This window comes from Cyrtonyx montezumae, unplaced genomic scaffold (assembly GCF_038088225.1).
Source record: "Cyrtonyx montezumae isolate F1298 unplaced genomic scaffold, pur_monq_1.0 scaffold_14, whole genome shotgun sequence".
In the NCBI taxonomy this organism is placed as follows: Eukaryota; Metazoa; Chordata; class Aves; order Galliformes; family Odontophoridae; genus Cyrtonyx; species Cyrtonyx montezumae.
This window is the reverse complement of record NW_027071870.1, coordinates 11,808,484-11,821,447: the sequence shown is the minus strand read 5'-3', so window position 1 is coordinate 11,821,447 and position 12,964 is coordinate 11,808,484. Positions and strand designations below refer to the sequence as shown.

The window sequence follows — 12,964 nt, the reverse complement described above, 5'->3', positions numbered from 1 at the left end:
GATGATCAGGTTCTGTGAACAAAGGTTGAACTGGGAAGTTGCATGGAGGAAACTTCTGATGGAAGGCCATGGGATGGGGAAAAGGCCATGTGTGCAAATTCCTCCTCTCTGCACATGGCAAAGCAGCCTATCTCCATCTCTTCCTTCACCACCTAGATCCTTGGCCTTTTCACAGCCCAGAGGGTCTGCCTGGAGTGCTGGTGTGCTCAAACCTGGCTGTTCTGGTCTTGCCCCTGGTGACTTTAGTGGGTGCTGTAGCAGTGCCAGTGATTAGGCTGAAGGAAGCACATGAAATTCCTGTACGCTGCAGACAGGAATGGCAGGGTACTTATTATGAGTAGAAAATATACATATATTATATGTTAATGTGAAACTTGATTTTTCTTTCATGCTGATATTTTTCTCCTAACTATAAAAGGTGTGAATGTTTGTGTATTGGTTGCTAATATGTGTGATGGAGTTTCGTGGGGGTTTCCGTGATGATTACATTTGAAAGCAAATTGCACCACTTCAAAAAGCACTGGCAGCCCAATTCCGAGTGGAGTTCCTGCTCTGCACCCCGACAGGTCTTGTTCTGACAGGCTGTCAATAAGGGAAAGATGGCCCAGCTGTCTGCCATTAATACTGAAAAAAGCCCAAACTGTCTGTTTAAGAAATTCTGCAACAAAGAGACACCAAAATGCAATGTGTTTTTTTCACTAATTTTCTGCTGAAGGATTTGAAATTTGACAGGGCGCCATAGGAGGTTCAGTGTAACGTGGCCTACAAAGTTGGTCATTAAGCAGAGCTGTCATTGCAAATTACATTTGTCCAGGGAGAGAAGTTCTAGCTCATTTGGTGCCTAGACAGGTCTAGGCCTTAGGCAAGTTGTTATAGTTCCCCCATGCTGCTAAATACACTTTCAGCACTAATTTTCCTCTCTCTGTGCAGCTGGAGTCACCTGGGAGCCCCTCTGGGCCAGAGCTGCCCATAGAGACATTGCTGGACGACAGGGAGCGGAGGATTTCCCATTCCCTGTACAGTGGGATCGAGGGGCTCAGCGAGTCGCCTACAAGGAATGCTGCACTGAGCAGGATCATGGGTGAGTTACATGAGTTCTGCTAAATGTGCCTTTTTATCATCCTTTCTGTGATCCATGGAAGGGTGATTAATGTACTAATTTTGTGGGAGTCAGGGAATACGGAGGTTGCTATGACCAACTTAAAACGTGCCTTAAAATTGTTTTATGCAAGTCACCTGGATATTCAGTGTGAGAAAAGAGGAATCATAGAATGGTTTGGGTTGGAAAGGACTGTAGAGATCATCTAGTTCCAGCCCTCCTGCTATAGGCAGGGACATCTCCCTCTAGATCAGGTTGCTAAAGCCCCATTGAGACTGGCCTTGAACAGCTTCAAGGAGGCGGAATCCACAGCCACTCTGGGCAACCTGTTCCAGTGTCTCACCATCTTCACAGTGAAGAATTTCTTCCTGATATCTAGTCTAAATCTACCCTCTTCTAGTTTATAGCCATTACCCCTCATCATATTACTACATGCCCTTATAAAAAGTCCCTCCCCAGCTTTCCCATAGGTCCCCTTCAGCTACTGGAAAGTCACTATGAGGTCCCCCAAGAGCTTTTATAAATGGATTTGTAAAGTGACTTTTTTATCCCATGGCAGGTAAGAGTGTAGTATGCTTTTCATTGTCTGATTTGGGAGAAAAAATAATTGGTTGGCCTAATCTCCATGTTTGGTCTTCATTATGATGAAAAGTCAATGACTTTCTTTAACAAATTTATAATTAATTTCAGCATTTGTTCTTCTCTATGTTAGTCATAGGGAAGCATAAAAATAAACAAGGAAATATTGTACCTGTTTATTCTTATTACAGTACTTCATTAATTTGTTTGAATTTTTGCTGCACAGGGTACTAATTTTAAAAACTCAACTAATTTTAAGCATCCCTTTCATAGGTTCTATCACATGCCATTTGCATGGGCCCAGTGGATAATGAGGGTAATGCAGTTGCTCTGCAGCAATTCAGCCTCTTATGTATAGAGCTAAGTAATAAATACTTTTCTTACCACAAGAGTGGTTGGACTCACTGACAAGGACTGAATGAGTTTGAAAGGAATTTCAAATTTTGTATACAAAAAGCAGTTTGATTAAAATAGCACTTGATAAAAGATAATATATCTGCTTCCTTCTGTTGCAAGTTCTGAACATATTGAATGACCATTACTTCTTTCACTCTTTATAGTGTGCTTGACACACAGATTACAATAGAAGTTGCTGCTGCAAAGTTGATTTGAAGCAAAAGTGAGTTTAAAGTGATTGAGATTGACTTTCAGCTTTAGAAAAATTTCCAATCAACAATTAGTGTATACCCTACACTGTGCTTTGAGATTGTTGTTTTATTTTTTTTTAATTCTTTTAAATTTGAGTTTTGTTGGTTCTTTACAGTAGCAAAAATCCATGTGCATCTACAAATTTGCTTTTTAAGGTATTTAATCAGTTAGACCTTATGTCTACTTTGGTGCATTTGGACCAGTAATTAGAAATAAATCATGTTCATGATTGCATTACATCTCATGGAACTTTTGAGAAAGACAGTATATCTGAGAATCTTGGAAGCATGAAACCTTTCCACTCAAAGTCCCAGGCTATTGAAGAAAACATTTTTTCAAACAAATGTGTATCTGTTGAAAAACTTAAGGAGCAACATAAAGATCTTTAGAGCTACTTTTCCTAAAACAAACCTAGTTCCTGTGGTATCAGGGCTTTAGACAAAATATTTGCAAAGCACTATCTTCTGCTTTTCCCATCAGTATTTCAGGGTATTTACAAGTCCAACTCCTGTAAGCATTAAGGAGTTATCACTTAAAGACTTTGTCCAGTGGTCAGAGAAGAAGCTCCAGGAGAGTCTGTGTACACATACTTCAGACAATGCAGTGTGCTGCCACATCAAAGAAACTCGTGATTTGCCACACTAAATTGAACTAGCGGTTCATCAGTCTGGCATCACTCCTTCACTGGAGCCAATAACGTATGTTCCTATTAAAGACCATAAATCTTTCCAAAGCTCTTAAAATCTAGTGCTTTTGGATACCTCTACAATGCATAGATGGGGAATAAAATTCATCCTGCATTATGCCTTAGTTCTATAACCTGAAATTGATATTTTGATTTTCTCTGAATCATTCCTTTCTTGTTGTTTTCAGAGAATGGGAACTATGTAGAATGTTGATTTAAAGTAGGTTGTGACTTAAATCCACTGATGCTTTAGTTGGCAGCACATGGAAGGTCAAATTGTGCCGGAATCTTGTAAATATGGTCGGCTACGGTGTAACTGAAAACTGGTTTTGCCAGGACTAGCTCATTCCCCTCTTCAATCAGGGCTCCTTCACAAAACATGTTTAAACTCAGCTTTCAGGGAGCAGTCAGTTTTTTATTATGCTAATCTTTCTGTATGAATCAGTGACACTACATTAAAAGTACATTGTTTACAGTCCTTTGTGATACTACTGCACTCATGTTTTTTTGTAGTGCTGTACAACAGAGCAGTATCGTTACTTGCTGGAAGAGATGTATACAAAGTGGTTTGTTTCAGAGTTGCTTAAGTTTGTAAGGCTCATACTTTATCCACTAAACATCCTGAATTTGCGTTTTTAATGAGAAAAATCTCAGAAACTCCTTTTATTTTCCTGAGAAGATATATGGAGTGTTATATCACTCTCCAAAAGCTTTCCTCCTTCCTTGAAAATGGGCCTAAAAGCAAGGATTAGTTCTAAGTACAGCCTAAATACACAGATCTGCCCCTCCCCATCTGGGTTCTGACAATGAAAAACAACAAAAATGTACTTTTTGAACCACTTTTTATAGCGATTATTCCCTTGAATTCCCTCCCAGTATTAAGGAATCATCTGAATTACTTGGTGCATTTTTATGTAGCCCGCAGTGGATTGAACTATGCAAACTTCAATAGTCTTGATACCTGGTGGCAAGGAAGTCCCAGTTTGATGTCATGTGTGAGGTAGTGCTGCTTTCTGCTTCTTTTGCTACTTGATAAATTCATTGGTTTTAATGTTTTTTCCTTCCCGAGTTAGACCATTCAAAAATGACTGTCTTAAGGTCTGGAAAATTTCTGATCTTTGCAGTCTTTCATCAAGGTTTGACCAAAACTTTTAAATGAGTTTTGTTTCTTTCAAATAAGCATCATATAATTTTCAGGGAATTCATTTAAACAGTTTCCTTCACACTTTCAATCCATAACTGACAGAATCTTGCTATGAGAGTGGGAATAAAATATCAATTTTAGAATGTGATTTAAATTATGTCAAGTAATATTTACTCACTGTAGAAAGACAACATGAATCTCTTAATTTTTCTGATGAATCTTATGAGGATTTATACCTCTCTGGAAGATTTCTACTATTAATTTATATATCCTCTTACACTTTTCTACTTTATATTTGACTGAATTTTTTTGATAAACAGGAAATACCTGCTTATGTTTTCAAGGAATACATTCTCTATATATAAAGAATGGTTTCCTGTATTCTGTAAATTATACAATGTAGGTATTCTCTCCCAAGAGTTAGATAGCTTTAATAAACCCTTAGGTTTATTTATTTATTTTAATATGTTCAGTTTGCAGGATGGCAGTACGTTCAAAACAACAACTCTGTTATGTTAGACTGCTTGTCTCTGTGATTAAAAATTCAAGTCTTTTCTTCTGATACACTATTCTTGTATATCATCCATTATGCTCCTGTGTTTTGCAACATGCAAATACATAGCTGCTCTCTAATAAATTATTCTTACTCATCAAACAACTTAGTATAAAGTACTCTTTTATCTCTTTCATCCAGTTTTTGATACTTTTTCAAGAGCACGGTGGGTTTTGTTGCTAGTGGTGACTAAACAGAAGTTATTATTGAGGGGGTACACAGAAAAATAACTGCTTGCACGGAATCTACTTCACATCTTGAAGGATCCCCCAGAACTTGGTAAAATTTGATAGTTACTACACAACATGCAGAACTTTGTTTTCTGCATAAATAATCACTATCTTCAGGGTATAAATCAAGAGGAAGCACTAAAAAAAAAATTAGATAGAGGTATAGAGTGTTTGTGTCAATGGAGTGAAAATAACCCTCTATGAGCATAATGCAGTTTTGCTCTAGCTCACTATATTGCTGGGAATAAAAAAGTTGTTGGTGAAAAATACATAAGTGAAGATCTGGAGAAGTTTCTCATTAGACAATTCTCTGTAATCTCTATTATCTTTCTTATCATTATCACCTCTATTTTCTTATTTTTATTTCTATTATTATTGTCTTGTCTTTTGTAACTGTAGCTTCAGTTCTCAGCTTGGTGTTCCCAACACATTTTTCATTTTCTTCTTATATTTTTTAAGTTCAGGGGCAATGAGTGACAGAATATATTTATTTTCAACTGTACTTGTAGAAGAAACTTGAAGCATAACATTGATCTGAATCCCACAGATTATAATCCCACAGTTTCAAGATCAAAATGCTCATGAGTATCACTCATATAGTACTATTTGGTTTTAAATGTATTATAAGGACACTCTACAGATTTCTGGAGCCTTCCTTTAAAGGTAAGGTAATAGTAAAAACACAAGAACCAGGGCAGATGACTTGGTCTTCCCAGTGCAGTGTAGTAAAAGCCAAATTATTCTAACTAAGAGATTAATGAAACTTGATGAATTTTTAAAAATTAAAAGGACCTTTTGGAAGCTGGTTGGTTTCTATGTGAGTAACCTTGTTGATTATTATATAGAGTATACATGCTGTTGTTTTGCTTTGGTTTTTTGTTTGTTTGTTTAAATTACTTTATGTTTGTGGCATAATTTGTGTCCAAACTATGGTCAGGTTTGAAGCACTGCTGTTTGACATGATTTTCGCTGTTAACTTTTCATAGACCTGGAGACCAACCATTCAGTATTGCAGCTTTAGACTTCTATTTTCTGAGCAAATGGAAGGGAGCCTTTCTTAGCCCATACTTTGCTAGGGTCCTTAGGCTACACTTGTTTAGATTGGTAACATGTACGAGAAATTTAAGCCTCGTTGTCCTGTGGTGAGACATACTTGAAAGGAAGAATTTCACTTCCTTATTACACTGTACAAAGTACTACATATTATTACAGATTATCTCACTGAAGATGAACTAATATATGCAAAACTGGACTTGCAGTATATTCACATTCTAAATTTAATAGCGCTTTTATAGCCTGTGAGAAAATTACTGTCTTGGAGAGGTTTGTAGGAGTAAAGTCTTGGTTTTGTAGATCAGTCAAATATACTGATGATTACTAGGTTTGAAGTTTCTTTGAAGTTCCTTTGTAATGTTTCTCACAACACTCGTGGAGTTGCTTTCTCTGGGGGTATTTTATATCCAGTTCAGCTAAGCTCTCTACAAAAGATGTATTGAGCCTTTTGCTGAGGTATGTTGAACCATCTGCTGGAGGTAAAGCCTTTCACCTGCTTTTAGCTTCATCTGCAGTGAAAAGCGTGGACATGTCAGATGGGTTTTCTGCTTAATTCCAAAGCAACTATTAAAATGTCAGTCTTCACCCTTGTCAGATATAAAGAAGGCTAGTGAAAAGTTAAAAATGTTACTGAATTACTGTAGCCTCTCAGATGGGAAGTTCAATCTACAGGATGCCATAAGGTTATACCTTTCTCAATCAATTCTTTGGAAACATTATTAACTATGGAGTTAACAATCTTGTAGACGTTGTATTTGGAAAGAAGTACATCACCAGGCTAAACATTAACCTGTCCATCAAAAGAAGCTATTGCTGGACAAAGAATCAGCTGCTATGCAAACTGAACACATTCATTTCAGCTTGACAGTGATGAGATGTTTGTCATGCAGGACCTTTTCCTTCTAGGCACTTTCACCACTTTCACCTTTTTCAAAGATCTCTTTTGAAGCCAGTTTTTCTCTCTTTGGAAAACTATACAAAATGTATTCTCTAGTGCAGTCATAATTTTAGCTAGTTATGCAGTAAGTAAATAGCTACCTATTATTTAGATTTGTTGTTGATGTTGTTTAGCTTAGTTTAGTTTTGCTCTTCCCCCTCCATAATTTTTGCATGCAAAAATGGTAACAGTAACTGTAATGTTTCCAGAAAAAAAGCAAAACAGGGGGGAGGAAGAGGGAGGAGCAAAGAGACTGGGAGGACATCTTCTGCTAATTCTATGCAGTCTTACAACTTTTCCATATCTGTAGTAAAAATAAAGTATGAATATTTGCTGTGAGTTGTTACTGCAGTGCATCACAGTGTTAGAATAATTGACAGTTTGTTAGATCAATGGCTTATTAAGCTAGTCCTTTTCTTGTCATGAGATGTGGCAATTTTACTAATTGTTGTAGAAAGCAATGCATATCTGATAGTAAAATAATATACTGTTGATATCGTTCATTGGAAATAATGGTGTGTGTAGTGTGAGAATTAGGACCAGACATTTTAGATGATAGAGATGTTTACGTCAAGCATCAATACATTCAAAATAGAATATTTTGAAAGAGATTCTTTCACAGAAAATAAAATGTGCACCTAGTATGAAGGAATCACACAATAATTTGCTGTAGTCTCAGGTAACTATAATCCTAATTTGAAAATATTTATTTTCCTTACATCAGAATTTTAATGAAGCATTTCTGAATATTGAAATAACCTGTTTGTTTAGTTAAGAGTTTAAATAGTGATCATTCTAGATTTTCTGTCATCTTCCAAATTAAAATTATATAATCCCCATTCTCCCAACCATGTATTTCATACATATATCCTGAGAAACTGATGTTTTCAGTTTAAACTATAATTATGGTACTAAGCATTGCAATGAAAATGTTATTCTTTTTGATAGTCTTTATAGCTGTTTAATCTGTTTTGTTGATTGCTTTTACTTTATATTTATCAGATTGAAAACTGTACTTTAGTCTAATGCATCAAAATCCATTGAAATACTGGAAACATAATGGTGCATATATTGATCACTATGGAAGGAACTGTGGTAGTGGTTTTATAATATTTATGGGCACATTCCTTTCATTTCCTTAGAGGTGTTTGATGCAAAGGAAGATTACTGACCTGTTGCAATATACTGCAGGTACAAGCAGTGTATATTACTTTTCAGACCTCTGCATAGGACGATCTATGGAAAGTGAGACATAGCTAATTTTATTATCTGTTGTGTTTCTCTTATCAGTAGGATTCCTATTTTATCAGTTGTGTTTATATATTATTCAAGGTGCTCTCTGCCATTATTCACTTTTCATTTCTGCTTTTATTTTTTCTTTTATTGTTCAGGTAAATATCAGCTTTCTCCAACTGTGAACATGCCCCAAGATGATACTGTTATTATTGAAGATGATAGGCTGTCTGTACTCCCTCCACACCTCTCTGACCAGTCCTCATCCAGTTCCCATGATGATGTTGGATTTGGCACTGTTGATGTTGGTGGATGGGCCAAAGCTGCAATTAATGAATCAACAGACTGGTAAGGCATGGCATAGTGGAAGGAAAATATAGATGATTGCAGTTGCCTTTAGTTTACCTTTTGGTTACCACTAGTATTTTTTTTTTCCCGTCACACATTTCACTGTTTTCATACTTATAATTGCCACTGCTTCAAGAAAAAAGTCTGTTAAACATAGATTGTTAGCCTCTTAATTGTCTCTAGGCACATTTGTGAGCTAGCACTAATTTAGCTAGCTATGCTAAATTTATGAAAGAAGAAAAAATAGTAACTATTGGAAAATTTAATTTACAGTTCTCACTGTAAATATTTCTAGGTCTATGAAAGAAAGGTTTAATTTTCATATTCCAATATATATTTAGGAGCCTTGTAATACTTCTGTACACTTTCTTCACTTTCCCAGTAACATACAGTAATTTTAATATCTGCTTAGAGGTCAAGGCAGCTCTTTATTCTGCCTGTCGGTGTTAATGGTTGTGCAACAACCATGTGGTTTTCTTTAATGTGCACAAGGGATACCTTTTGTGTCATTACAGTATCTGTGTCATGTAAAGGCAGTGTACTATAATAATTTCACATTGAAAATGTGAACATGTTTTATCTAAAATAAACGTAATTTCTTTGCATCTTAAGTTGACTCTCTAATTACACTTACACAATTTAACATAAGACTTTTAATGAGAAAGGCATTAAATTCCATTATTGACTTGCTTACATCCCTGGCAAAGATATACTGTTTATTGCAAAGTACAATTAATTCACATCTAAAATTTAATTTACAAGTCCTGTAATTATCAATAGTAATAACAAAATAAAAGCCCACCTCTGTACACTGCCTCTACTTGAAGCTAGATAATTACAAATGGTGTGAAGTATACGGATTTTCCTATTTCTCTTGTCTCTCTAGACTGTTAAGAACGTGTCAGCAATATCGTAATAAAACAGTGATAGCACCTGCCAGCAGATATGCACCTGTCAGCTTCTGCTTTGGTTTGTGTTAGTTTATTTCATCTTATGTCCAGGAATTGAGCTCTATATTTTTAAACACGGTTTTAATGATTGTATAAAAAGCTACTTTCTTTTTTGCATCCTCATGTGCCTTTTTCTATGTTGCAACTCTTCACTTGGGCAAGTCATACCTGCAGTTTGGGCGCTTGAAAAGGCTATCTGTCTGTTGTAGAAGCTCATATAGCTGAAAATCCAAGATGTTTAAGTTGAGTAGTGCTCAAGACTGCACATAGGGGCTTATTGATGAGGGAATTATTTATCTGAATCTGAGCAAAAAAATACAGCATAAAGAGCCTGTCTGAAACCTGTATATGCTTTTACATTTGTTTCTGGAGTATGTTTTGCTACTTGTAGAGTTCTTTAAAAATGAGAGTCACAGTAAATAGGGATTAGATATTGCTGAACTGATCATGCTTAAAACCTCTAAAGCTGTATCTTGATAAGAAATTGTAAAGTTCTTCAGATATAATTGCAGTTAAAAGAGTAGATGACTACTGCATCTTGTTGTATAATGTATTCTCTTTGTATAAAAGTAAATAGCAGTAGAAGTAGATCGTTGTATTAATTTCCTGATGTTAATGGATGAAGGAAGACTTGTAAAATGAAGGTGCATTGTATAATTTTGCTGGAAGGCACAAAGGGTAAAACTAAGAATATAGATGAAGGGTTATCCAAACAAGAATGGCAGCTGTTCTGAATCACGGAAGAAAATGTAAGCTTTTCCAGCCTGACAATATCTCCCTAATCCTTGATGAAAATGTTATGAAAACAAAGGGGCAATAAGACAGGATTAATAAGTGGAATTTTAATAACATTGAGGGTCAGAAGACGGTTACATTCTTTTAAGGATCAGCCGTCATTCCAGAAACCTTATTTGTTAAGTATGCTAGAATATAGTAAATTGTATTTGGCATTACTTAATGACTTGTGTTAAATTCACCTTCTGTCTTCAGATAATGTATTTGAAAAATATTAAAATGAGGCATTTTTATCAGTATTAGTTACTCCTTCATGCTTATTGGCTTTTCCAATGACGTCTCTTCAGTATGGCTTTTGAATACTTTTGGGCAACATGAGTATATGTAAACTCCTGTGATCTGCGTGTTCTGTAATTATTAAAATACACCTGTGGGTCATTCATGAACCAGGATGTGAAAACTGATGACACTACATACAACTCTGGTATTTGTACTCTAAAATCTTATGAGATTTTATGTCAGAGAGTAACCAATTATTTTTTTTTATTATTTTTTATTTTTGCTAAGTAGCACATCTAATATTCAGAATACTGCGCAAACATAAAATAATAATCCTCATAACAAATCTGTGTGGAAGATAGATGTGATAAGCACAGATAAGTGCAGACATGGGCAGCAGAAAGAAAGCCCTTAAACGTGGTGGCAGTAGAAACATTTGGATCTCATCTCCAGAAGTTGCAATTGCTGATGCTGTGTCAGACCACATCATATTCTATGTGACCTGTGGTGCCCATTCCAAGTTTTATTTAACTTTGGAGTTTTAGTTTGTTCTCAGGGCTTCAAATGACTATATATATGCAGACTGTTTTTATATGAAAATGATATTTGACTTTATTAGAAGCTTCATGTATGCTGATCAAAGCAGGCTCTCATGATAAAAAAAAAGGAGCATGCAGCCAAAGCAAATAGTGTTAGAAATTCACCCCTTTTGAAGGAAGGGCCTCATGATACATTTTGTTCAGCAAGACGGAGTTGGTCATCTTTAACTAACGTGAGCTGCATTAACAGATGTTGCTAGAGCAAATTTTCACTTAGTAAAACCACATTTTTCTAGCCTTCAGAGACAGTGCTGACTAGTAGTGCACCATAAACTCCTGTGTGGCCTTGGGAAAGTCATTTATGATCTGATTATGAAAGGTGTTGAGTTGAATCACTCAGAAAACGTTTTCAGACTTCAGTGGTTCATATTCAGCTACAAGTTGCACTGCTGCAAAGGCTGGAAGTATATATTGGTCTCATCTGTTTTATCTTTCTATCATGTGGAGATAATTTTTTCCCTATCTTGTGGGACTGAATGTGAGGACTAAATAGTTATTTTTTGGTTCAGGCTCTGATTCATCAGAGCTTTTAAGCATATGCTTCACTACATTGCTAAATTGTACAGGCATCTCTGAAATAGCTGCTGCAATTAAATGTAAAACATTATGAGCCAGAGCCAGAAACATTAAAGTCAAAAGGCACTTGACATTGACTTTATTCATATAAGCTGTGATCCTGCTCTCACTTAAGTATGATATGCTTGTCACATGCACGAATCTTATTATTTGTAAATCTGCCACTGCTAGGCTGAATTTCTTCTACTCTGTCTAGTAAGGCAGATAGTGATTTTCATCTTTTATAGAACTTTGTGCCTCTGAACACATTTCCTTGCCTCTCTTCATTGTTGTGTCTAATACCCAGGTGTTTGAAAATGCTTCTATACATTATAGTACATGGCATACATCAACTTGTTCACATTATATTATTTAAATGTATAAGTCATTTTTTTGCAGAAACTTGCTATTTCCCTGTTTCTCGCTGGGTATGAATTGCGTCTTATAGCTAGCCCTTAAAATAGAAAATAATTCTTTTGAAACATTGAATAGTAACACGTATATATAATACTTTGTACAGTATGTATAGTATAAGTCTCAGTCACAATGTATTTAGCTTTTTTGTCTTTAAATATTACAACATTCAGAGGAAGGAATTTTGAGAGATATTTTTCCTGCTGGATAGTTAATGGTGGCACGCAATACTTGATGTTTTGTTTTTGTTTTGTTTTATTTTCCAGTATTTTATACTTTAGATTTATTTTTCTGCCAGCTGAAGTAGAAATCTAGCTTCTTTGGGCTTGCTTTCAGACTCTCCCCTTCTCTGGGAGTGAGAAGACCCGCGTAGGAATTCCTTTCATTTGGTCTATTAGCAGTAAATTATCTTGCAAAAGTTCTTGATTTCTTTCCTTTTTTCTTTTCTTTTTTTTTCTTTTTCAACATGTGGTATTTTTTCAACATGGCAATTGTAACACATTGCAAGCTTAGAGTTTAATTTGCACACAGAATTAATTTTGTTTGTTGTTACATTCATGATTCTACCAACATCAGGTCAGTATTATTAAATATGTCTTCAAAAAGCTTCTGATGAGGCATGTTGAAACTCTCATTGCTCTTTGCTAAAGACCTGACTAATTCAGACAAGGTCATGTAAGAATTGTGCAGAAAGAAGACTTGAAGAATGATGGCAGCAGGGTTGGAACTAGAAAATCTTTAAGGTTCCTTCCAACCCAAGCCATTCCATGATTTGATTCTATGAAGCAGACAAAAACCCTGAATCCAGCTTAGTGGTGGAACTGTTGTGACAAATACTTGCTCTGTAATGGAGCATTGGGTAAAAAAATATGCTTGTGTGTCATAGCCAGGTTAAAATCACAAATGCTATGAAGGTTTTAAAA

General features: G+C 35.6%; 1 protein-coding gene across 14 annotated transcripts in view; it reads left to right on the top strand.

Annotated features, from left to right (window-relative positions):
- The window catches only part of PARD3 (par-3 family cell polarity regulator), a 425,974-nt gene that overhangs the window by 258,379 nt on the left and 154,631 nt on the right, over positions 1-12,964 (top strand). For all 14 annotated transcript variants that reach the window (XM_065731482.1, XM_065731480.1, XM_065731479.1 and 11 more), the window contains 2 exons: positions 931-1,081; positions 8,320-8,509. In XM_065731482.1, the coding sequence (XP_065587554.1) occupies positions 931-1,081; positions 8,320-8,509 (341 nt within the window). The remainder of the gene's footprint in view (positions 1-930; positions 1,082-8,319; positions 8,510-12,964) is intronic.